The following is a 27799-nucleotide window of genomic DNA, read 5'->3' as shown; positions in this document are numbered from 1 at the left end:
ATGGCTAATAAAAAAGGTGATAGCTTGAGCTCTCAACGTAAATTTGTTCTGAACTACCTGAGCCTCTACAAGCCAGCGTGAGATAGATGTTTTGCCATCATAGCCCGGTTTGAACTGCAGGGTAACTGAACGTGGGCTGATGTTGGAGATGGCGATGTTGGTAGGAGGTCCAGGCATCTCTATGGGAACGGGAGCAACGAAAAATGCAGGATGAATGGTACAAATGACTCAGTGGGAAACAAATAAAAGGCATTGGAACAATATTATTGCAATTCACTCGCAATGCCTCATGCTGAATTAAAAACTGAAGTAAGTCCATACTGAACAATATGCAAAAGACTTTTACATTCCTCAGCCTCGCATTCGGCGGGGAAAAATGCATTCAGAATCAAAGAGAGATTCACATTTTCCTTATTTGCATGACACATTTCTGTCTGCCATCAGTTAATTTTTGCATGCAGAAGCAGAAGCTTTCAAATTAGCATCATGGGGAACAAAAAGTGAGACAAGATAGGTTTGATTTAAAAACAGTGTGATCCATCCAGCATACCGATGCTTCATTATAAGCATCTAAAGAGGACAACTTCAAAGCATTTTTTTCACCGTGTCTCGTCTCACTGTGTTTAGTCTCTTTCTTGTGTCTAAGAGGTGGCTGAAGATTATGAATATTAATGCACAATGCCATCATATTCAGCATGCCTTCATTAACTGCGATATCAAGAGGAAGGTTAATAAGCGCACACAGTTAAAGTTAACGTCCTAAGGAATGTACAACCCGGTTGTCTTTTAAGCACAGTAAAGTTGTTGTTTTTTTTTGCTTGCACTGTAAAAAAAAAATATATTGTTGGTTTAACTTAAAAAAAGAAGTTACCTGGATGCCTTAAAAAATTGAATTCATTGAATTAAAAAAATTGAATTAAAGGCCCCCTGAAATCAAAATGTAAGTTTTTTAGCTTTTAGTATGAATATGTTAGCCTTAAGGTTATGAATAAGCTAGTGTGTTCCAAAATAATGACAAAATTCGCATTTAGGAGATAAAAGCATTCAAAACTTAATCTCCCACTTCTGTTAAAATGGATCACAGATTTTTTTGACATCACTGTGGACTTCAGCTTCTACTGTCTACTATCTGGTGTCCAATCAAATGCTCTCTAGAATCTAAAGTGTCCCGCCCCCTATGCTATAAATACCACCTGGCCACCTTATTGCATATTATTCTGTTTTTCAACTGTATGTTTGTTAAGAATGAAATGGCTAGAATTTATTCACACCTCTACTATTAAATCCTGTCAAGTACGACTTGCAGTCTGTGAAGTAAACTAAACGTTATTGGCTGTTTGAAAAGGGGGAGGAGTCATTCAATATGTCCCGCCTTAGCTTCCGTGGAAATTACGTCAACGCATCATACAAAGCTGCGTGTTTCAAGGCACTTCAGTGGGCGTTTAATACAATGAAGAAGATTGATTTAATATACAGAAACTCAAAAATATTGTGTTATCTAAACCACATTAATTATCTAAGCTGATTTGACAAAAGAACAAAAGTTGTGATAAATCATGAAAATATTTTTTCACAATGTGCTCAGTTGTTCAGATGTCTACTGGCCCCAACACACACAAAATATCAATGAAATCTTATGAACACAATTTTTAATTTATTTGAAATAACAGCTGGAGATAGTATAGTCATCATAATAATACAGGAGATACGAATTTTGCTGGAAAATGATGGCATGACGGTATCGACTCAATCTTGGAGTGAAAGAAAACTTTGAATGAGAAGAAACTGACCTGGTGGCACACCAGAGGAAATGGTGGAGGACGACAGCTGACCTTGACCTTTGGAGGTCATCCCGGCCACCTGAATGGTGTAGGTAGTGAGTGCAGTCAAACCGGTGACCCGGTACTCCTGCGTGATGTTCGGCAGGTAATGCGTGACGCGCGTGTTCGTCCTGTTGAATTCCTCCCAGGAAATGCGATACCCTGCGAGCACAAGACAGAAAGCGGTTGAGAATACACTCACTTCCGAAGATCAGAAGAAATCGCCATTATTCTGGTACGGGTACCTGTGAGGATGCCGTTCTTCTCGGGCGGATCTTTCCAGCTCACTTTGAGAGAAGTGTCCAGGATTTCTGTGAAGCTCAGGTGACCTACAGGTCCTGGGGCTGAGAATACAGACACCCACATTGAGTCTTTTCAAACAGACACCTGCAAGCCTGAAGTGAGCATCGTTATGTGTAGAGACGGATACGTAAAAAGGACACTCACAGTCTTCGTGGGTGCGTATGCGCTGCGGAGTGCTGCGAGGACCATCTCCTGGCGTAGTGAAGCACAGCACGCAAGTCAAGTACTCTGTGAACTTCTTCAGTCCGGTGATGTAACCCACATGAACACTGTCTTGAAAATTGGGTCTTACAGTAACCAAGGTAACATCTTCCTCGTGGCCTGGTTCCCATGCCAACAGCTGAAGTAAAAAAAACGGACAGATGTGACCACTATCGCTTAGCACAAGCCAATGTGAATCCTGCTGCTGCTGTCTCAGCATGACATATATTGGAAGTAATGAAACCATTACAATAAAAAGAGCACTGCAGTCCTGTGCTTGACCAATAGAGGGCAGTGGATGGACGCTCACCTTGTATCCCTGGTTGATGCCATTGATAAACTGTGGACTCGGGGCGCTCCACGTGAAACGGACTGTGGTGGAGTTGACAGCCTCTGCCTGGACGTTCCCAGGTGGGACCGTGGGCACTTGAAAAGAGAAGATTTGAGGAGATGAGTTGGTGAGGGAAATCAAAGAGCGGACAGTGACTGAAAAAGAGACAGAGACAATAATTCCATCCTTTTCTTTTTGTGAGAACTATTGGACAGTGTATAAACTGTTATCTAATCTAAAAAATGGATCTAGCATGAAAAGCAGCCATTTTAAAATGGGTGATTTTGATCTGTCACAACTGTCACAACCATCAAAATGTCATAGTTTTGACATAATCTGTTTAAATTTGGTATGAATATGATTATATGAATATGATTTCTAGACCAAAAACATATATATTTGGCTGTGTACCCTCATGTTGTGTGCGAACCTGTAAATGCATGATTTGCCCATTACAAACTATTCATTTTCCCTCAAAATTATGACAAATGATGAGAAGACAAGAAAATCATTCCATTCATTTTCTCAGTTTTAACACAAATTGTAATGTTGATGGCTTAACTGTTCAACCCTGTTACCCAAGTTACTGTAAGAAAAAAGTGATCAGAAATATTAAATTATACACATATATCTAATATTAAATTAAATATAATATCATATAAATAAAATCATATAGATATTTAATTATGACCAAAACAGATATTTAGCTGCAACTCACATGTTGCATGCAAACATGTTACTGCCTTTTACCCCATTACAAAAACAAATTAATATTCCATATATATAAAAATATAATGCATCAAACAATAAAAATATACAGTGCGTGCAGAATTATTAGGCACGTTGATTTTCTGATCATATTTTTTTTCCAGGCACATTTTACCAATTCCAAACCACATTAATCATAATAACTACTATTAATTTTGTATTTAATCATTTATAAGTGATATATAATTGTTCATGAAGGCTGGAAATAAAAAAAACGCCTTATATTCAGGTGTGCATAATTATTAGGCAAGTTTTCTTTTACAGATAAAACAAGCCAAAAAAGAGATTTAATTCAGACTTAAAAGTAAAAAAATGATTAAATCCCCATGAGAAGGATGCAATACTAAAGCAATACTAGAGATTGCAGTTAAGGCATGACCATTGGAAAGTGAAATACTCTTTGAGTCAGCAGGGTCAGACAAAAACAGGTGGAGAAGAAAAGACACATGTTAACTGCAAAATAATTAAGAATTAAGGTGAAGAATTAAGTGTGAAACCATCAGGAACCCTTTAGTCTCCAGCGCCACCATTTTCCAGAACTGCAACCTACCTGGAGTCTCCAGAAGTGCAAGGTGTCAGGATCTCAGAGACTTAGGTTAGGTAAAGAATCCTAAAAAATGACCCCCACTTAATAAGAATCACAAGCTGAAGTGTAGTAAAATACATGAAGACTGTTTTTTTATAGGCTTTATAGACAGACAGATTGAGAGTGACTCTTGAAGGACCAGCACCACATCCTCATCTACCACTATTTGAAGAATTCATCTTCCAGAATCTGACAGTAAGTTTTGGGAGTTCTCTGCAAAACGGACATCAGGGTAGGAGATGGACTAAAAATAAACTCCCAAAACGTATTAAAACGTATTCTGGAAGATGAATTATTATAAATAAAGCCTTTATAAAACCAGTCTTCATGTACTTAATAGCAATAACTTAATAGTATTACATTAAATATTACATCTGTTGAAATCATATATTTAATTCATTAGCAAGACAGGAATAATGATAATCTTATTCCATTTTCTCATTTTTACACAAAACGTACAGTATAGTGATGGCATTTGTTACGCTTAACTGTTCAACCCTGCTATTATAAGAAAACATGACCAATAAATAATTGTCTTTAATTTATGAGAAACATTAAATCTAAAAATATCTAATAGCAAATTAGGCATTTAGGGCCAAATTTACTAACCATTTGTGCCAATGCAAACCCTCTTTTGGCGTTAAAAATTACTGTCAGGGTTTACCAAAGACACACAATGGAAAATTAGTGCTGAAAAGTGCTCAAAATTATTTTTACGGTTGACCTTATTGCATATGCATTTGTATGAGTTTCCTTTTCAGACGCAAAATTTATGGGAGGAGAGTATTTAAATTACTAAGGTTTGCGCTCGTCAATTTACTAGTGTTTGCGCTATTATTTACCGCCCAAAAAAAGCACGTCTTAAACCAGAATCTAATTTGCACTGCTCTTTGTAGATTGCGTTGGTCATTATGGAAATGATCCGGCTGCGTCTGTGTTTGGGATTGCGCTCTCACGGCAATTTGCTCTGTTTAGTAAATCTTGCGCCAAAGCCAGGCAGCAACATAGTATCGGCCCAGATCCGGCCCACATCTGGTACGCGTTAAATCCACATGTACCAGATGTGGCCCGGATCTGGGCCGACACTATGTTGTTGCCTGGGAAATCTGTTGATTATAAAATACCCTCAAGGTCCTCACCGCCTTGTAGGGTCCATTCCGTGACTTTGGGGCTGTAGACGCCCTGGCCTGCCCCGTTATAAGCGGCCACCTCAATCTCGTAGTTGGTCCAAATGATGAGGTCCTCCAGCAGAAGATTTGTTTGGTCTGGGTTAGTGATGTTCTTCATCTGACAGTCCACCGGTAATCCAGACAGACAGTACCTGAGCGGCATGGTGGGAATAGTAAGAGACATGGAAAAAGCATCTGTCCTATGACTTCTGAGACTCAAATAAAGGAGCTCTCACTGAGTAGGGTTCCAATGGGACTTGAACCAGGGTAGACGCGACCTACTCTAGAAGATGAAGTTCTGCTGAGAACAGCTTGATTGTGTAAAGGAAAGTCCCAGAGATCTCTCACCTGATGATGTAGCCTTGAAGCGGCCCGTTTTGGTGGCTCTCAGGGGGCGGCTGCCACTGGATCATGATGGACTGGTTGGTTCGGCCACTGGCTATCACTGTCTGAGGAGGGGCGCTTGGGGGCTCCTCCGGTAATGGTACTCTAAAAACAGGGAATTGGGAGAAAGAACCAAAAAAGAGATTAAAAGAGAAAGTGGAATGGCTATGTGACACAGGGTTGAGTCGGTTACCTCGCTATCCACCCAATTACTTCCTTGATTTAGTGTACCATCGAATACAGAGACAAAAATACAAAATATATAATTTAAAAGAAAGATGGAGAGAGAGAGAGGAATCACTGGAAGATTAATATGCAGCAAGTTCAAGCTCAGACCTCATTGAAAATGTGATTTTTTTTTTTTTGTGTTATTATTATTTTAATAAGCAGAGACAAGATTCCATATTTTAATGGAAATAAGCAAGGTTGTATGATTTTGAGAAAAACTAAGGAACGTTATTGTGCAAAAACCAGATCTACAATATTCATAGCTCAGATATAAACACATTTATGACAATGGGCCCTATCATACACCCGGCGCAAGTGTTTTTTGTTAGTTTCAGCCCAACGCAGTTATCTTTTTCACGTCTTGCGCCACGTTGTTTAAATAGCAAATGCATTTGCGCCTATTTGTGCGCCCATGGGCGTGCTGGTCTGAAAACGAGGTGTGTTCAGGTGCACTGTTGGCGCGTTGCTATTTTGAGGCAACTGAAATAGACTATGCCATTGAGCAACTGAAACCTGGTCTAAAGTCAATGGCACAGTATTTTTATTGTTATTTAAAGGGCACATTAGTAATATGAGCCTATAGGCAGTTCCACAATGCGCATACACTCTGCTTATTACACACACAGGGACGCACAGCAGCACGCAAACTAGCCAAATATTAAAAATAAAATGATTACTATGTAAAATATTAATATTGTGTACATAAAGATATGGTGGAATCTGGCTTGTCGCGTAGATGGTCTGCTTGTGCGCTCACACAAACAGTTCTGTTTGCGCTCTGGAAAAGCGTTCAGCGAATCCACCATGGCGCGATCGCAAGGGAAAGGGAGATGCTTTTAAAGGGAAAGGGAGGGAAAGGGAGATGCTTTTAAAGGGAAAGGGAGGGAAAGGGAAAGGGAGATGAGCTTCTGATTGGTTTATTGCACGTTACGCCCAAAACACACCCAATTACTCATTAAGAGAATAGGGACAACCCTTTAAGACCATGCGCCGGGGGCGCCGACCATTTTTCCCGTTGTTAAACTTTCAGAAGTGGATTCGGACTAAACGCACTTGCGCCGTGTACTTTAGACCATGCGCTTAGATCGTTAAAATAGGGCCCATTGCCCACATACAGTATATCCTGACTGTGTCTGTGTGTCATTGTAATGCACCAGTTGCCGGTGAATACCGATTAAGGACTTTGATCTCAGAAGCCGTCTGAGCGCTGGCTGCATTTCGAGCAGTGGCCCTCGAGATACATGCTTTCACTTGACGTCAGATGATCAAAGACGCCACAACCAAAATTGGCTAATGACACAGAGTACAAAAAATCCAGCAAGACTCCTCTTAAATCTATTTAACTTGACATCTTGATATCTCCTGCGTGAGAGTTGCAGTTCTGTGGCTGAGATAAAGCGCAGTGTTTTAGGATCAAAGAAATAGGCACGGATCCTTGAGCGGCGCAGTGCTGTTATGTCACCCCCACCTCTGCGGGTTCCCCCAGTCTGAACGTGCTGACAGAAGAGTGTCTTCTGATCTGCAAGTTGCAAAATGAGTGGAAGTTGTTAGTTGAGAGAATAGATCTGGTGTTAGATGAGCTCAGAGTCTGTGGGAATGAACGGATGGTAATTTTTTTTTTGTTGCATAAGTTTGTGAGTTTGTGGTGCGTTTATCAGAATCAGGGAGGTTTATAATACCTGTTAGCATTCCCATTCATCTCACTGGCAGCTGCTTGCTCAGATAATACATGATTTTAAAATCTGCCGTCTATGTTCAAGGGAGTTCAGTTCAAATCAATTCAATAACTCATCTATAACATGCTTATTTATCACCAACTACTGGAGTAAATATGTAATTTGAACGAATCAGTGAATGAATCTGAACAAATATCTGAACCAGGAGGATGAATCAAAATGATGTAAATGTGCAAATATGTACAGTACCATTGAAATGTTTGAGGTCAGTAAGTTTTTTTTTTAAATAAATATTTTTATTCAGCTGATAAAGGATGCATTAAATTGTTTAAAAGTGACAGTAAGACATTTATAATATTCAAAAGATTATTTTTCAAATAAATGCTGTCCTTTTGAACTTTTTATTCATCAAAGAATCCTGGAAAAAAAATTGATCACAGTTTCCACAAAAATATTACGCAGCACAATTGAAACATGGATATTGATCATTTTCAACATTGATAATGATAAGAAATGTTTCTTGAGCATCAAATCATCATATTAGAATGATTTCTGAAGAATCGTGTGACGGAAGACTGGAGTAATGATGCTGAAAATACAGCTTTACCATCACAGGAATAAATTACATTTTAAAACACATTCAAATAGAAAACAGTTATTTTAATTTGTAATACTATTTCACAATATTACTGTTTTTACTGTATTTTTTTTATCAATAAATAAAGCCTTGGTGAGATTTTGAATGGTAGCAGGAAAACGTATTTAAAAAATATTTAATCCAGATAAAATGCTAATTTTAAATTAGCCTGCAGAGTTACAGCATCTACCAGCAATGCTAAGCAGCCAAACCTTGATCATTTGTTTTTCATATGCTAAATTATAAATTAGGTGTCAAATGATGAAACCTCCACGAAGTTCACCACTTTGACCACTGTGTTCGAGAACAATGTGGCATCCTCATAATAGTGTGTTATGCATTTTCGCCTCCAGGAATGTTAGCTCTTGACGTGGTATTGCATCAGCTACACAATTTTTTTTCCCCCTAATATTTTCCCAGTTTGTTTTTTGTAAGTCCGTCGAGGACTTTGGTATCCTGGGCAGCAGATTATTGATTTGCCACAGCTGTGCATGCGCAGGAAGTTGCAGACGGGCAAAGAATGTTTACTTCCCACAAGCCTTCAGATCTCATCCTCAAACATTGATTTGAGCTTGACTTTTTCCATTTTCCATTTTCAATCAGTCTCCCTCCAGCTGTAATGAAGCATACACACTTCACTCTCCAGCTGATCCGAAGAAACTCCAAATGTATCAGATTACAAGAATCAAATATCTGTGAACGACTGCTTCTTTCTTAGCAGGATCCCTTAAGACACAACCAGATACGAATATGAATGCTAAAACATTGAATTCAAGCAGAAATGTTGTTTGGCATTTTCTCGGTTTTTGGGGCATCTTTGAGTCAGGATGTTATGTGTGTGCGTCTCAGACGTCACATGCGTTCCTATGGGATCGGAGCACGTTTGAAGGCGCTCTGCGCTCTTTGTAATGCAGTAGTAGACAGAGTTGAGAGCGGTTGTACAAAAGCTGTTATAGTCTCTCAGTGTACAGTTCCATTTCTCACAGCACTGCAGGCTGAGATTCAGCTGAATAATGCACTCCCTCCTCACGAGGGTCTGCGAGAAGAAATTTCTCTTGCAGCTTTTACCAGGTTTGTAAGGCTATTTTTCTAGCTTAAGTCCGATTCTCGTGGACATGTCTGAGCTAGTCCTTAGGACACCCCAGGAAACCCTGATAACGGACCGTCTGACGGAAAGCGTTGTACTGTAAAATCACTACCTTCAATCTGATTGGCTGATATTCACTTCTGGAAGTAAGGGAACAACAGTTTTCCTAGCAACCTGTCTGAGCAATGAGGATCACCAGTGGCATCAAATCTATTTGTACACTGAAAAAAATGATTCGTTGAATTTAATATATTTTTTTTTTATGGTAAGTGGTTGCACACAATTGAATTTAGCTACATTTAAACAAATGCATTAAGTTGAACTAATTGAACTAGTTGAATTTATTACGTTTTTTAATTACATTTTTCCTGTCTGCCTCAAAAAAAAACAAAAAAAACTTGGCTCTAAAACGGCATGTAATTAAAAATGAACTGTGACTGTTCGCTTTCCATGTCAGTCTCTTTCTGTGGAAGTGGGAAGTCCTTGACCTGAATAAGTTGTAATAAAGACTAAACGTCATGCTACAGTCAAAAAATCTGGCTTTGTTAACACTTTGTTCCTTGAATATGTTTAAAAAACAATAATTTTGTTAACATTACATCTCACAGTATGATGTCCTAAGCTTCAGGCTTACCTGTGATAACAGAAAAGGTGAGCTACAGTTTCTGGCTTTTTGACTGCCGCACTCACCGTGCCGTCTCCCTGCTGAACTGGCCCTTCCCCACATCGTTGACGGCACACAGGCGGAACTGGTAAGAGCGTGCCGGGATGAGCCCTCCCACGATCACACTGGCGGCTTCTGGATCGATGTTAGCCAAGAGGACGGTCCATGGTGCGTCTGTCACCAACAGAGACATTGAGAGTGGACTCTGGAGCTGAATGATGAGTGAAGAGTGATGACAAAAATTGAGCAGGCCAGAAAACTCACTGTTCTCTGACACCTCCAGGGTGTAACGGATGAGCGGGCTGTTCCCGTCAAAGGCCTGGGCCCAGGTCAGGTTGATGGTTCTTCTCTCAGAGCTGCTGAGGGTGGCGATGAGGTTCTCTGGAGCGTGAGGCAACTGCCTGCAGAGAGAGAGAGAGAGAGAGCGAGGCCAAAGTAACAAAAAGTGATCATTAATCATTCACACATTTTACACTGCATTTCTTTTCTGTTCAAAATATACACTACCATTCAAAATTGTGGGGTCGGTAAGATGTTTTAGAAAGAAGTCTCTTATGCTCACCAAGGCCGATACAGTAAACTGTATTGTGCAAATATTATAACAATTTAATATAACCTTTTCTATTTGAATATGTTTTAAAATGAGATGTATTCCTGTGATCAAAGCTGAATTTTCAGCATCAATATTCCAGTCTTCAATGTCACATGATCCTTGTTCCTCAAGAAAAATTTCTCATTATTATCAGCGTTGAAAACCTTTATGCTGTTAATTATGTTCAACAGAAATAAGTTCAAAAGAACAGAATTTATTCAAAATAGAAATATTTTTGTTACATTATAAATGTCTTTACTGTCACTTTTGATCAATTTAATGCATCCTTGCTGAATATATGTATTCATTTCTTTTAAAAAAATGACTGACCCCAAACTTTTAATGGTAGCATACATGATAAACTGTTTTAGTACTGTTTACACTCACTTTATATGCAAATCGTTTGCAGATTAGCAAAAAAACAGAAAAATAAGTTATTTTTCTGCTATTTTGCTAATCTGCAAACGATTTGACAACACAAATGCACAATTGTTTGTCATGTCAATAAAGCAAACCAAACTGATGTTGAGTGAGAGATAAAGAGTTTTTATAATAAACGTTGTCTCTCTTGTTTACATAAATGTTGCCTCAACTGCTTTGCCAATGCACCATTATTTATCAAGCAGATAAAACACAATGCACTTCTGTACTTGAAACAATGAAACATTGATAAAAAAGAGGAAAGAGTAAAGGAAAGAATCTTGGATGTTTTGTTTACTATTCATTGTGCATTCCCAACAACCTATTGCCTCAGTTCTTTAAATCCCAATAGGAAAACAAAGCTCACAGATAAAATCCAAAACAATGTCCAAGAGGCAGTGAAAATCATTGGCTGAATGTGAATCTATAAGGCGAAGCACACAGAAAGTGGGTAGCTGGCTGGCCGTCAGTCTCTTTGACGTGTACCTGACTCTCAGGTGAGCGCTGCGAGAATCGTTGCCTCCCACAGAGGTGACCTTACAGGTGTAGGTCCCAATGTCCCCCGACCAGGTCTGAGATATATGCAGGGTGCCGTTGGAGTCGAGACGCAAGCGGGGACTCGACTTCACATCAATAGCCGTTCCACCTTTTTCCCAGATGTGCCTGTCAACAACGGACGTCTATTTACTTCTTGTTCACAGCAACAATACATGGAAAAACTTAAAGAATACACACACATATATATACACACACAACAGCACATTGGCCTGCACACATATGCTCTCACACATACACATCAACACTTCTTAATTGCAGCCACATCGTTTCCCCATTTAATCTCATCTGTCTTGCGTTTAATTAAAGTCTCCATCTAAGTTATTGCTTTGTTTACATTTCATCCATTTTCCCTGATCAAATGAATAACAACAGCCCAGCAGGTGACAGTTAAATCAAGTCTTATGAGACTGAATGTAATAAACACACAGGACAGGAAGTGAAGGAACAAGCTAGTGTTGATCAAAGATGGAGTGTTAGATAAGGCAGAGAGAGAGAGAGAGAGAGAGAGAGAGAGAGAGAGAGAGAGAGAGAGAGAGAGAGAGAGACTATAAATATTTAGACAGAGTTGACACAGAGTGTACAAAGCCATGGATAGGATGGTCGAGGCTGTACCTGATTGTAACGCTGGGGTCATGGGTCACCCCGCAGGTCATGGCTGCTTTGGTGCCCTTGATAACGCTCTGGTCCTGAGGTGGATTAGTGATTCGCGTTCGAGCTGCACACACAAATCACAGTGTAGTACCGTGATCGATCACATTGATTTCAACCTCCAATTTCTGTAACAAACATCCCTTGTGTAAAAGAAGTATATTTGGGGTGTTTCCTTCGAGGAAGCAAGGGAGGCAGTGCCTCCTCAAAACATATGATGAGAAAGTAATCCATATTACAAAAATAAAACAACGAAAATATATAACAAAATTTTTTAATATTTTTAAATAAGGGCAACCTATATTGTAACCTATTATAAGCAACCTATATTGCTTATAAATATTTTTAAAAAGTCAGCCAACTCAAAGTCATGTGGTGCGATCATTAAAATTATTTGTATAATTTGTATAATTACAAAACAAAAGACAAAATAAAACAACAAAAATAAAACACAAAACACAACACACACACACACAAAAAAGATGGCACAAAACAACAAAACAAAAAACAAAACAAAAAACAAAACAAAAACAAAAACCAAACAAAAAAACTCATGTGGTGCGATCATAAAAATGATGGGGCGAAATCAGGACTTAAAAACAAAACAAAACAACACGAAACAAAAAACTACACAAAATATAACAAAACAAACAAACAAAACAAAAAAAACAACACAAAACAAAACACAACACAACAAAAACAAAACAAAAAACAACACAAAAAACCACCACAAAAAAAAAACAAAAAAAACAACACCACAAAAACAACAAAACAAAACAACAAAACAAACAAAAAACACACCACAACCTAACAAAACACAAAATAAAACATAAAAAACATAAAACTGCAGATCCTCATGACTGTGCGTCAAGGTCTTAAAATATCCAATAATATGACGAATGCTATGACAAATCAAGGTTAGTTCAAGTTGAAGGAAATTATGTTATTACTTTGTAATGTACTTGATGGTTAACACATGACATTTCAGTCATTTCTAGTCACTCTGCGTGAGACGACGAGCCATACACTCACCCCACACCACCAGATCAGACGAGGCTTCGTCAATCCCACGGGAGTTACTGGCCATGCAGGTGTAGGATCCGGCGTCAGACAGGTGAGAGGGGCTGATCAGAAGACTGCCAGACTCCAGCAAAGTGAAACGCGGCAACTGCACAGAGCCGCTTGCCAGAACCCGCTCAGCTGTGCAAAGACGGAGGGATGGCGAAACACAAGGGAGATAGAGAGAGAGAGAAATGAAAATGACGATCAAACCGACAAGACGGTCCCCAGCTCATCAGAACAACGTTGATTGGACACTTGATTTAGCCGACATCCCTAAGCTTAAATAGAAACATTGATGTCCGAAAGTCCGAGACACTGATGGGTATCTTTCTCTGAGAGAGATGACTGATTGGAGACTGACCTTTCTGCCATGTGATTGCGGGTCGCGGGGCCCCTGAGGTCTCACAGTGTAAAATGATAGACATGCCATCAATCACGGCGCTGTCAGAGGGCCCGGCCGTGATGTTTGGAGCGATACCTGCAGCAGAGAGAGAGGCTGGTAAGACAAATATGCACATATTCACCCAAACACACACACTGGGGACTTTCCATTGACTTCTATTGTTGTCTTACTGAGCTAATACTATTTTCCAACTCAACTTCTACCTCTAAACCTAACAGACCCTTCTGTATTTGTAGATATCCCTGAAGACATATGTTTATAAAAGCAATTTTCTTTGCGAGGACTGTTGGCTGGTTCCTAATTGCAGGCGACTTCTGGATTTATTGTCGTTGTAGACAAAATTAAATTGTTACGGAATGATCTGGAAACATATTCTGCTGCCGATTCGATCCAATCCATGTTTGCTCCAGTCCAGTTTTACTTTCATCCTGGACCTATACTGTCTCTATTTAACAAGTGTAATCACTAAAAAAAAAAAACTTCAAAGTTCATTACATTAAGCATTAATGCTTTCTTCTAGGCCATGTTCCTTTCTCACCACATTGCTCTGTTTCCCACTCTCTGTTCCAGTAAATGACTAAATAAAACACCAGATATGCTCTGTAACATCCACTGATACACAGTAGCAACTTTGCTTGGTTTATTAAGTAAACACAGATGGATTTACAATTCTGCTCATAAGTTTACATGGAGTTGAAATAGGAGCCGATGAGTTTAAACTTTTTTAATTGGATGATTGAATTGGACATGTGAATATCTCATTTAGCTTTTAAAGGGCAGTACTAAATGAAAAAAAAAGCATTTTAAAAAAAAGGTTGCCATCTTAAGCACCATGAATGTTTTCACCTTCACCTAATAGTCTATGAGTCCCTCAAATGTCCTCAAAATCTCAAAATCATACAGCCACTGTCATTATACAAGAACAGTCATTAATCATCCGGGTAACAGTATTCAATATTAAGATTCAGCATAAACCTTTGAACTGGTTAATTTGTGTAAATTCAGTTAATATTTTGTCTAGAGGACTATAATATCTACTATGTGAAACAGCTTATTCAGGACAGTAAAATAAATATATAAATATAAATAAATATAAATAAAAATAACACGTGTTTTTTAACATTTAAACTTTAAAAAAAAATCTTCATGCCTTAAAATAGCTTGAATGTAACTCTACATCCTCACTTCATTTAGTATATGAATATGCTAATTAGCCCCGCCTCCACTCACTCACACCAGCTCGGACTATCTGATCCACTCGTTGTAAACGCTACAAAATGGCGAGTGGACATACTGGTTTAATTCAGCCATATATGTTTAAACCAGAAACTGATTCAAAAGAAGAAGTGGAAGAGTGAATTATGAATTAGAATGGTAATGCGTTTTATGTATCGCTCTCTACAACGTCAGATACATAACAGTAATTAATATGATTAGCCTTTCCCTTGACTACGTTATCCATCAGCTAATAATGTGTTGCTAATGTTACACAAACTGTGTTCCCCATCTCCGAGTCAGACAGCTGCCTTCTAAAAATCTGCATCCTTAGAAACACTTTGAACAACTCAGAACGTCAGTGGAAGACATATGGTTTATCATAGCATCGTTAAATACATCATATACATAATTCACCCGCTATATTGCTAAATGTACACGATTTTTCATATCAACAGCAAAATATACCAGGACAACCTGGCTTCTCTTGCATCGCAACAGTTAATGATATGCTAAAGCCCACTCACACGTTGACCTGATTGACTACAAGGTCGTTTGTGACGTCAAGTGATTTCAAACTGCGTTTTTGAGACTGTCTTAGTTTTTTTTAAATACTCAGCAATGGTGTTGACTTATGAATCTGCACATGGTTTGTCTTAAAGCATATTAAAAACACCACATAGACATATAGTCAACATTAAAAATGAGATTTTCACCACAGGGGGATTTTTAATATTATTACCTTCTTGCATATTGTGCTAAATTATGAGCAGAACTGTACATTCTATCCCTCATTCATAACCTTAAACCCCCCCCCCCCCCCCCACACACACACACACACACACACACACACACACACCAGAAGATCGAAATACAAAAATATAAGAGCCATTGCTCCCTAACTTCCCTAACTTGACCAAATCAAAGATATCTTTTTCAAGCTGTCTATTAAGCATTAAATAAATGGTGGACACAATAAAGACCTGTCCAGTGCACATGAAAAATCCATTATTCTTAGGATCCTTCCCTCTTAAACTTGGAATAATCACTCTTTTTAATCTTTCATTCTTTCTGCAAGTAAAAGCTGCTGATAAGTCACAGACTTTATAAAATGACACATCTGACAGCAGATAAGGAAGAAGATGAATGTAGGGGAGAAGTGTAATAAATGAAGACAAGAGTTATTGACAGGCCCAGATGGTGCTTTGACGTACTGGTGACAGCAAGGTACGTGTTCGTCTGGATCTCTCCCGCTAAGTTGCGAGCGAAACACTGGAACATTCCGGTGTCGTCCGGGAGCAGTCCGTTTATCTGCAGACTGCCGCCCACCAGGACTCTGTAACGAGGTGTCTTCACGGGGCTTATGGGTACAGCATCCTTATACCACACTATATCTGGCTGAGGAACACCTGCAGGGGCATAGGAAGAGGAGTGTTATCTAACACATCCACACGCTCACGCACACACACACACACACATGGACAGACGTACAAACTCACCACGAGCTTGGCATGGGATGTCTACCACCTTCTCCATCTCAGCAGTTATGTGTCTGTCGGGCTCCTTCACAAACTGAGGATGTTCTGCACAGAGTTCAGTTGAGTCAGTCGTGAGAATACTTGACCAGACTGAAAATCATACAGTTGTTGATGTGTTTTTACCATTGCTGTAGAAGTAATTCTCTATAACACCCACCACCTTTTTAACAACCTATATATATATGGTTCAGGGTTTAGGTAATACTGTTCTGTCGTTAATGAGTAACTAAACAGGAACAAATGAGCAACGCATTACTAACATTATAGTAACTGCTTTTAACTTACAAGAAACTCTGATTAATGAATTAGTAAGTAATGGCGCTCAATTGAATGATGTAGTTCACTATTAGTTAATCAATAACTACTGTTTTTTTCATACCTCCCAGAGCTACTATATACAGGTTCATAATGAACATGAATAATGCATAATGTATAAATAATTCTAAAGTGAAAAACATGATAACACTCTAGTAATGACTGAAGTCATTGTAGGCTAAGTGAAGATCACTAGTAATGACTCAAGTGTTACATTTACCAATTTCTAAACCTTACAAAAACCCTCTAAAATTGCTAAATAATTAGTCATTCCTTCTGATGGATTTGGTAATACATAGAATTAATTATACATTATGCATTATTCATGTTAATTGTGAACCTGTTTATGGTAGTTCTTAGTAGTCCTCTGGGAGGTATGGAAAATACAGTAGTTACTGATTAGTTATTTATACATTGTTCATGGAATGTTCTTTTCTGAAATGTTTTAGTTCGATGTTCATCTACACAGCAAAAACTCCAGTGTTAAATTAACACTCCTGGGTGTGTATATGAGTCCACACTCAAAAGTGTAAAGTGTTAAAATATGAGTGTTAAATTAACACTCAAGAGTGTTAAAGTTAATGAGATAATTAAGTGATTAGTTTAGTGATGATTGAGCATTATTGAAGACACCTGATGTTAACAAGCAGAATCACTGAAGGAGGAAATCACTAATTGTAAGTTACCATTAAGGTGATGGGTGTTTGCTTTAGTTGGGCTCTTGACACTTATATGTTTACTTTAAATTTTGCTTGTCTGCTGTTATTGATTTATTGATAAAGTAAATGTATAAGGGTCAAGAGCCCGACTAAAGCAAACACCCATCACCATAACGGTGGCTTACAATTTGTGATTTTCTCCTTCAGTGATTCTGCTTGTTAACATCAGGTGTCTTCAATAATGATCAATCATTACTAAATTAATCACTTAATTAGCCCATTAACTTTAACACTCTTGAGTGTTAATTTAACACTCATATTTTAACACTTTACACTCTTGAGTGTGGACTCATATACACTCCCAGGAGTGTTAATTTAACACTGGAGTTTTTGCTGTGTAACATTTTTAAATGTTACTAATTGTTTCAGAATGTTCAGAGAACATTCAAAAGTAACATTTTTATAAACGTTAAAACGCTTTGAATGTTCAGAAAAGATTCAGAAATAATGTGTTCATAACTTAATGAGAACGTTAGCCAAACATTTGGAGTCAACCTGCGAAAAAAATACAAAAAATCAACCCACGGCAACAACTTAAAATTAGCCAAATTTCATGGGAAAACCGCTGACTTGGCAACACTGGTGTTAGCCGACAAATTTACGTCATATCTACAGCGCTCTATAAACAATGTTGATTGATTGATTGATTGATTGATTGATTGATTGATAAAAAAACACAGGTCCCCTTGGACATTAAACAAAAACTTCACCACAGAACTAACACATTACTTATTCATACTTCTGTGGAAAAGTGCAACAACCAGCAATGACTTCCAATGAGATCCAAAAGATATTTGTAAAACTTGAAGTTATGTGGAAAACACCTGGACAAGTTTATAAAAAAAGACTGACAAGCTTAGAATATTCCTTGGAGCACCGCGAAGCCCTTCATAACACAAGGCAATAAACACAGCACAACCCAGACAATACTAGGATTAAGCTACATGTATCTCAACAAACTCGGCAACTGGACCTGAATATCTGTCAGAAAACAACTGTAGCGTAGTAACCAGAAAAGAGCTGCAATGTGTAGATCTAAATGGCAAAACACTTCGCAGAATTACCTTCCTGGAGGAAGGCCAATGCCAAGATTCACCCAGAGTTTGCTCAAATCTAGGTGAGAAAACCTTAAAAACCTTTCTAGAGGAACGCCTTGTGCCTAAAGTTGAGCTATGCGAGGCTTAAAAGGAAAGCGCTCTCTTTGGTCCAACACCATGATGATACTATCCTTAACATCATGTATTTCAGTAAAAGCAGAACTTCTCTTAGTTCTAGGATCTAGATTTTGTTCAAAGATGTATTTTAAGGACAACGACCCAAAGCACACAGCAGGGAAGGACTTAAAAAAGGCAAATATTTTGCAATGACCCAACAAGAACTTTGACTTTGAATCCAATTGAAATCTGGTATATGCCTTGAAAATTGCAATCCACAGGCACCCCGTTTAATTTGGAAGAGTTGGAGCATATTTGCATGGTAAATGAGCAGAAATGAAACAAAGTAAATGTGCAAGTCTCGAAGAGACATACTCAAGGCTGTAATTGCTGCAAGAGGGCTAGTATTTACCATAAGAGATGAATACTTTCATAAATGAGTCTTTTATCTTGGAGAAATGAAAGATTGTTTTTGCATGTTCCTGTGTTGGCATTTTTGAAGATTAAAAAGAAGAAAATGATGCAAAGGGGATGAATACTTTCTGTACGAGGCACATTTTAAACACAACTCTGACGTAACGTTTGACAGGAAGGAGGAATTACCCATCACGTGCAGATATGCTCCGGCGCTGACAGAGGGGGCGCTACTGCTTCGGAGGGAGGCTTCGCATTCATAGTAGCCGCTGTCACTGACCAACGGTCCACTGATGGTCAGACGGCGGCCAAAGTCCCGGAGGCCTCGGTTTACCAGCACTCCATTTTTCCGCCATGTAATGCTGAGCTTAATGAGAGGCCTGGAGGTAAAGCGAGAGAGAAATACGGATAAACACAAGCGGGGAATGAGATATAGGAGCGGCCCGAAGGAAACAAATAAACAGAATTGAGTTTTAATAGTTTGATAGAGGTCATTTTGAGTGCTTGTGCACACACACACACACACACACACACACACCTTGCATTGGCCACACACTCCAGTGTGACTTCAAACGTGCCCACCATCACACTGGTGTTCTTCGGCGGGATTATAATAGAGGGAGCGATGGGGTCTGCTGGGCCGCCAATGTCTAAAGTGAAGCAGAAGCATATAGGCAGGAAAATCACAAATGAGATCTCAAGAGTTTATCCTAAATTGGTTTGGCTTGCTGTAAGAAATGGTGCAAGATATGACTCAGGATGTAAATCAGCCTTCTAGACTGCTCGAAGACTGAATATTTAATGGAAACTAATAGAAAGATGTTTATATACACTGCCGTTTGGGGTCAGTAAGATTTGTTTAAAGAAATCAATACTTTTATTCAGCATGGATGCATTTAACTTAACAAAAGTGACAGTAAAAACACTTACTATAATAATGTTACAAAAGATTCAAATATTTCCAATAAACGCTGTTCTTTTGAACTTTTTTCACATTCAAAAAAATGAATCAGCATATTAGAATGATTTCTGAAGGATTATGTGACACTGAAGACTGGGATATTCAGCTTTGCCATCAAGTATATTCAAATATTTAAAATGGTTATACAATTGCACAATATTACTGTTTTACTGTATTTTTGATCAAGTAAATGCAACTTTGGTGAGGATAAAAAATCGGACGCTAAACTTTTGAATGATAGTGTACAGTTGCATTGACAGTGTCAATGAAAGTGCTCAGTTAAAGTCAACATGAAATGAACCTGTTCACCATCTTTAACATGATGATTTACCGGTGTATGTTATTTCAAAGAATATCTTTTCATAATCAATTGCCAATGAAGCCCCAACCTTCATTTCTTTCAGTTTAAATATCATGCTATTGCCGTCAAAATGTAAAATTATAGAAGTAAAATGCATTACCAAAAGCATTTCAAAGTGAATTCAAATGGTGAACAAAGAGAGACATTTGCTTTATTCTCTCGCTAATGAATTTTTTATTCTGAGGAATAACACCTTAATAATCTCCCATGTGTCTCCTCTAGACTTTCAGAACGATATCAAAAAAGTTTAACCAAGCAAGAGATTTCAAAATGAACTCATGAACATTTCTCATCCAGATTCTTCCAAGCCCAAATTACGTGAGCTATACAATTAACATGAATTGTACAGCTCAACAATTTTACAGTATGTTGTCTGTAAAAGAGTGATCTTCTTAGTGAAAGTGTGTGATCATCCAGTGGATGGCCTCTGCTTGACCCCACTGGAGCCATTTGGGTGCCCATGAAATCTAAAACCAGAGAAACCACTTGAACAAGCAATCTGTGAGCTATACAATTTTCTTCTTAGATGAGAGAGAGAAAGAGAGAAAGAAAGCAAGAGTGGAGAAGGAGGTAAAGAAAGAAAGCAGACATAAAGCAAAAAACTTGTTGTTCAGAGCACTTGTTCGTCTCTGCACAGCCCTCTCCATTATGTGCTTACTATTATATATGTAATCTTCTGCACCCTCTCCTCTTGTAAGTGCACTGTAATACCTTCACTAATGTGCCGTGCTGCAGAATGGGTCTTGATTGAGAGACGCTGTCGACATGATTAAATGCCACGCAATCATTTGTCAGCTTCTGGAAACCTTTAGCTGTCCATTGATTCTCTGCCCTCAATCAGTGATCTCTCTTCTCTTCCGTCTTGATCTGATTACCCTTTATTTGCTTCCCTTTCCATACATAGACCCCTGGATAAGAGTTACAGTAGGCCATGGTCTCACAGAGGGTCTTTATGGTCTGCCTGTCTGTTTCATAAATCTGTTTTTGTGGGGTCTATTAAAGAGAGGGGCTGTTTTTTATGAGGGTGATTAATCACCCTGTCATTGTGGCACTGCAGGACTACAACTATCATACAAAGCTCCACCACACGCCACATACTCGCAATCTACAGTGCAGCGAGTTGGGGAATATTGATCCATGAAAAGCTGGAGTCTGAACCAATATGTGCACTACATTAGGTGCCATGCACAGCCACTAGGGGGCGATGGAGATGTTTACTTATGAACACATCAATTGAAAAACTCATTCGCAAACAATTAAGATTGTCAAGCAGTTAGTGTAAACGCTCCAAAACATTGTGAAGTGGTGCTTATGTAGCCAATTTGAGTCCAGCTCGCATCTTTTAAAACCTATTCTTTATCATTTCCTGTTCTCTCTCAACTATTTGTATCAATAAAAAAGGAAAAAGACCAACACAATGAAGCAATTTTTTAAACCAGAGGTCAACCTTTTTCAAAGAAATGATATAAACCAAACATGTTATTTGTTTACCTGTATGTCATGTGAGCATTAACCGACATCTGAGAGCCATGAATATGCAAAATACATTTTTAGGTAAGGGGTTCAGCTGACAAAAAAATTGGAATTCCTTGCCCTATTGGGTGATTTTTTTTTTTGAAGACTCCTGGACTGGACATCACAAAAATTGCATAGATTCTTTATTCAGAACTCACTTTCTACATTCAGGAGGACGGGCTGGCTGGTCTTGTTCTCTCCGTTCTTGTCGTTGACGGCCTGGGCGTAGTACCGGCCCGCATCTGGGGCTACGGCGGAGAGGATGACAAGGGTGTTGTCCAGAGTAAGGGCTCTAAGACGTTCGAGAGAGAAAAGTAGTCACAAAACCATAAAGCACAACTGCATCCGGCAAACATGTGAGTAAACGACTCAAACACACAAGGGTGTTGAGCAAAACAGTTCACGTCCAATAGACTGCGATGGTAATGTTATTTGCATTGACGACTCGAGTGGATAAGTGTTTTAGGATTGCTGGAGCTAAAATGCAGGTCATGCGTGAGTGTGTGTGGTTAAATGAGAGTCGACACTTGGAGTGCAGTGAGATTAGAGCCTGTGTATCTGTCAGCACAGGCCTGATCAGCCCAGATTAAACCGACTCCGGCACAATTAGAGTGAGGGCTCTCACAGAGTCCAAATCAAATGCGCCGTGGAATATCAATGCATCGAAGGAGCAACAAACAAGCGGCAAACAAATCGTATGCTGTCAGGCCCTCTCACCATCATATAGGACCATTACTGCCGCTTGAGAGACACAGAGAGAGAGCAAGAGAGAATGAAGGTCTGAGCAGCGCCGCTGGAGCCTCAGATGTTTATATAACCCCTGCCTCAACGCTCAGCGTCTCATTGGGGATTCCTCATATACTCCAGCTGAAAAACCGTGTCTGAATGTTCTCCAGTCAGTGCGGTGGGGTGGGGGAACACAATCCTAAATGTCTAAAGCCCTCACGTCACATGTGACATGCCGGACGATCAGCATGAATTATAGATCATCAAACATGCCAGCTGTTTTTGTCAAGCCTCCTGCTGGCGGATGAGGTAAATTGATCTCAGGTGATTACTGAGACCTTTCTAACACGGACTGTGCACACATACACACACACGCAGGGCGCAAATTCTGTCAATCATCCAAGGTCATCAATAAAGGCCTTTTGTCCACTTTGTCTAATTGGCTCCCGTGTTGCCGGCTTCCTCTCTAGCCTTCAATCACGTTTAGTCTAAAGTCAACATGGGTTCTTATTATAGCAGATTTTTCCAATGAGAGTTCCTGCAATAAATACTCCTGGAGTGTTGCTGGATGTTTTGGAGTAATTATACAGTAGCATTGCACTCTTTTTCTGTAAGGTATAAAAGCCCTTCTGTGAGAACGGGGGCCATTAAGTTGACTCTGAGCGAATGAAAAGAAGATTACATGCGGCTGCTGGGGGGGATCTTGCGACCGTCTCTAAACCATGTGATCCCGGGCCGCGGGAAGCTGTGGATTTGTGGTGGGAATATCAATGCCGCATCCCCTTGGGACACCACCTGAGACCGTTCACCCTCCACAAAGCCTTCCATGTCTGAGAAACAAAGAGAGAGGGAGCAAAAGAAGAAAAAGGAAAGTGAGAGGACAAAACAAGAACAGGTACATGTGAGTCATTCGACAGAAAACACAAAGCTCCAATCTTGTGATAGTGATTGTGATTCCACTTGGTAACACTTAGTCCTAACTTGTGACAAGTTTCTATTATCAGCTTTTCTATATGCTAATTTGTCTGTTCTAAATTAAAGCTGAATGGTGCAGGAAGCAACAAAAGTGCCAATCAAATTTTTGTTGGAATCCAAAACCCAAAGCATTACATTATGGTACGTTAATCATTCCACACTGTTTGCACTAAAGGTGCCTCAAATCATCACCACTTGCCTGTAGGTGTGGCCACATTTACTGTTGAACAGATTTTTGGGATCCACATGATCAGGAATTATACGTGAGAGTTGGCCATGTTGACCATGTTGGCCAACAGAAAGCTGCTTGGTTTGAAAGTGACTTCTATGAACGGTGTTTCATGCAACAGACAATAACCTTTTTGCTCTTCAAGCTAAATTTTGCCAATGTGCCTGCATCATTAAGTATTTTATTAGGATGTGAAACTTACAGGCGACCTGGAGTTGTGAACTCCTCTGCATCAGAGCTCCCACCCTGTTCCTGACAATGCATCTGTAGAAACCTGCATGGGAGCGGTCCAGTGATGAAATTACGTACCTGGTGAAAGAAAATTGGAATTTTATCAACCACTCTTTGCTCATGTCATACTCAAAGAATGAGAGCTTGCAGGAAGCCCAATGCAGTGGCTATAACAAATGGCCACTGATCTAAAAAAGCTACTTATCGGTCCATAATTAAACACAGTTCTAGCTTCTGCTCAAATGCTGATCAAGGTTTTTTATGAGTAACCTGTTGAAGTAAGAACCCTCATCCACAATAGACAGGAGTCCTCAGGCAGCCCTGATGCTGTGATCAGCAAAACACAGGAGATGCAATACACACGTCAGATAGAACAAAGGAGAGAAATATTTATGTGGATGTAGGTTGGATTATGGACTGGGGCAGTGCCCTTGGGCCTTGTACTTACATTGGCTTACAAAGCATCAGGCTGGATGACCTGCGACCATCAAAGGAACACCAGAGGGTTTGGTGCATACAGTGGAAGCTGACCACTAGTTGACCCCTTACTGCATACAGTACGAATTGACTACTAGGATCCCCTTCACAGCATTAAAGGAGTACTTCACCACTGGCAAAATGGCCTTTTTATTCAAACTTGCCAACCTATGCAGTATAAAGGTGTTTTTTTTTTAGAGAAAACAGAGAAAAAAGGCTGTTGTCTTCCCTTTTGCCAAATAGGTAGGAAAACTTCAACACTCTTAATGCACTGGGAATGTTGCCATCCAAGGCCACTCCCACCAGTCTGCTATGGATACGCTTGACCAATCAAATACTGCCTTGCTTTAGAAGGAAAAACTTTTAGTCATAGTGGTGTTGATCTGTATTGTTCCCGAGTGCAAGAACTCAAAGAGTAAACGTTTAGTGGGAATTAGTTACTTTTGGTTTCCAGTGAAGGATCCAGTGTTGTAGGCAGCAGCTAAAGGCTGCAAAAAATCGTAAAGATGGAGAGAATCTTACAAAGAAAATCTGAAAAACCTCAGTGTTTGTGACGCTGTTGAGGACAGATAAGAAAGCTGCTGCCATAGTGTTCCATGTTTACCATAATGCTGTTTGAAGAGTATAAGTACGGGGTGGGGATACAAAAATGCGAAGTATAATCTGTGGTTTTCACGAAAGCCCTGGAGCTGTCAAAAGTCCAACTTTTGCTGACATAGAAACGTGAATTTCTCTGTCCAGGTAACACGGAGAACGTGTAGACATTGTTCATTTACATACTACCGACATTGTAACAATACAAAGTGAGTTGAAAATCTGCGAAGTTATACTTTAAGTGTGAACTAACCACTAAGGCCCCCAAAGTTGACATGAAATAAAAATTCACCTTATTGATTTTCTAAATGATTTTCACTTTAACAAAAAAACCTGACCTTGTAATGTTAATCAGTCATAACTTTAAGTCCATTTAAACACCGCCTCTTTCTTACAATCGATTTCAAGCTTCAATGCAACAGATTCAGATCTGCCTCCATCTAATCAACAACTGATGAATAGAAGTTGCTGCCCTACATTTTATCTTTTTTGATAATCAGTCTTTTTCACTTAGATGTGTGTCAGAAAAAGGAAGAAAATAATCTGTTACTTCTGTTTAATCGCAATTTATGGGCTTACAGTGGTTTATTACCACAAGGGCCAGAGTTCATTGGCACATGCAACGCAAACTCTGACCACTTGGGGCATTTTTTTTTTTTACTTCCCAAATAGGGCTACTATGAAAATAAATTAATTAATTCATACAAATTTTACAGCAAAAATCCACATCTGAATGTTTAAAGGGATAGTTCACCCAAAAATGAAAATTCTTTCATCTTTGACCTCAAACCTGTATGACTTTCTTTCTCCACTGAAACACAAGAGAAGATATTTTGAAAGAAAGCCATACAGGTTTAAAACAACATAAGGGTGAGTAAATAATGTCAGAAATATCCCTTTAATTCTTGTAGGTTGTGTAGTCACCCTTGTCACTTAAAGTAGGATAACCCATGGATATGGGATATTTTCTTTTGCTTTGAACGTCTGAAATTGTAGTCATGTATGCTGTTGAAATAATTTTTTTTTTTTTTTTTTTAAACTGGGCCGTCATCATGAAAACATGAAGTAGGTAAGTGTGTTTTTACACCTCCGCACATGGCCTCAGTCACGAGCCTGTGACAAGACCTATTAGTTAAATGGCGTGATAAAGAGAGAGCCGAACATGTGGGCAGTAGTGCTTTAATCCAACCAGTCAATGCTGTCTCATTTTTACACCGCCAGCTCTTTTTCCAATCCTTTAGTTTTCCTGCATTACCAGTCACAGGTTTAGTCTAACCTGCTGAAGTGAATTCAAGCTTTTTCTTTGATCGGTAAATGTGAGGAATACAAAGAAGAGAGCAGGTCCTCACTCCCTGAAAAAACAAACCATGCAAACACACAAACACACACACTTTTCAGTGTCTGAGAGGTAAGAGACTGCTGGGAAGTTTCAGTCACCAGGGATCTTTTGGATATGCTCTGTGGACTGCGTCGGAAACCGCTCCTATTGTCTTGACTGACAGGCAGAAAACCCGTAGAGAGCAGGAACCTCTGCAAGAGGCCAGAAAACGTCTGACTCAACCCTTTACTCAGAGTAAGCACTGCGGGTAAGTTAGACTTTAGCTTTTAGGAAGTCTTAAAATGCAAAGTCAAATATGAAAGAATCCTGTGGTCAGCAGGTAAAAAGAATGCGAGCAAAGAATACAGCTCAGTCCTCTCACTGTGACCAGAGAGAGAGAGAGAGAGAAAAAAATCACTTGGTTTTTAAATATAAATATTACACATAGCACTCAAAGCTATCGAAAATAATTCACAAGCTACTCGAGTACTTGCTTTTGATTGATAAATCCACACTGCCTTCACCGGGGATACAACATTTATGCAGAATCCATAAAACAAAACATGGACGACAGGGATCACTCAGGAAATACATCTCATTCTCATTTAATGCGAGCTGAGAGGCATGAGTGTGATTTCATGGCTGCAGAGGGAACGAGGCACTACTACAACTCAAGAGGAGTACAATCCACAAACGCTCGTGACTCACCAAAAAAGACATCATTTAAATAAACACCAGAAAAACTGAATGAAATTTGTTGCAATTGAAACTGTGGTTAATGATGTATTTTTTGTGATGGTGATTAAGCTATCTGAAGGATAAATGTGTGTTTCTTCAACTACAGTCAAGAACTTTTGTGATCTTGGTTAGTTTTTATTCAAACTTAAAGATTTCAATTTTGTCTCTTTGTTATATGAAGGTCACATTAAATTGTTCTTGGATGCTTTTTAGCCAGGCCTTGATTTTTATGATTTTTTTTCTACTTTTCAAGTGCCTTTTCTGAATAGATTGTATTACTTTCTCCCAGACCCACATCTTAAAATATGAAAATTCACCAAAAAAAAAAAAACTATTTTTTTTACTATTTTTACCACCAAATGTTACTAAATAAAATAAATTTTTTGAGATGTGACATAGTGCTTGGAATGCACTTTCACTGTTAGACTAGTGGTAGTGTGAAAAGTGCATTTTCTAAATGTCTACATGGCCAAAACTTGCAGAAACACTCATACAGCAGTGAGAAGTTGGGAAGTATCACCTGTACTCCAGGGAGAAACGCGTCAACTCTGTACCATTGTAAAGCCATTTGAACTCCAGGGGCCAGCTGCCCTCAGCCATGCAGGTGAGAACCACACGGTTCCCTTCCAGGTGGATCTGGGTTGCGACAGGCTCCATCTTGAAGTAGGGTGGTACATCATCTGGAGGGAGAGAGAGCGAGACAGAAAGAAAGAGGCTTAGCATGTTTCACCCAAGTAGGACATGTTCCTGGATCAACATACTTGTTATTCCTGAGACAACAT

At 39.1% G+C, this 27799-nt stretch overlaps 1 protein-coding gene across 3 annotated transcripts in view; it reads right to left on the bottom strand.

Annotated features, from left to right (window-relative positions):
- The window catches only part of sdk2a (sidekick cell adhesion molecule 2a), a 143988-nt gene that overhangs the window by 27276 nt on the left and 88913 nt on the right, over positions 1-27799 (bottom strand). For all 3 annotated transcript variants that reach the window (XM_079873527.1, XM_079873528.1, XM_079873529.1), the window contains exons 2-22: positions 27538-27697; positions 23862-23968; positions 23138-23285; positions 21888-22021; positions 19431-19542; positions 19082-19272; positions 16252-16335; positions 15967-16161; positions 13496-13612; positions 13105-13272; positions 12037-12139; positions 11353-11529; positions 10119-10255; positions 9881-10028; positions 5527-5667; positions 5149-5330; positions 2635-2750; positions 2268-2463; positions 2066-2164; positions 1791-1982; positions 58-179 (exon numbers count right to left, since the gene is read on the bottom strand). In XM_079873527.1, coding sequence (XP_079729653.1) covers positions 58-179; positions 1791-1982; positions 2066-2164; positions 2268-2463; positions 2635-2750; positions 5149-5330; positions 5527-5667; positions 9881-10028; positions 10119-10255; positions 11353-11529; positions 12037-12139; positions 13105-13272; positions 13496-13612; positions 15967-16161; positions 16252-16335; positions 19082-19272; positions 19431-19542; positions 21888-22021; positions 23138-23285; positions 23862-23968; positions 27538-27697 — 3029 coding nt within the window. The remainder of the gene's footprint in view (positions 1-57; positions 180-1790; positions 1983-2065; positions 2165-2267; positions 2464-2634; positions 2751-5148; positions 5331-5526; positions 5668-9880; positions 10029-10118; positions 10256-11352; positions 11530-12036; positions 12140-13104; positions 13273-13495; positions 13613-15966; positions 16162-16251; positions 16336-19081; positions 19273-19430; positions 19543-21887; positions 22022-23137; positions 23286-23861; positions 23969-27537; positions 27698-27799) is intronic.

Source organism: Squalius cephalus, assembly GCF_949319135.1.
Source record: "Squalius cephalus genome assembly, chromosome: 1".
Taxonomy (NCBI): Eukaryota; Metazoa; Chordata; class Actinopteri; order Cypriniformes; family Leuciscidae; genus Squalius; species Squalius cephalus.
This window is presented reverse-complemented; position numbering and strand designations above follow the sequence as displayed.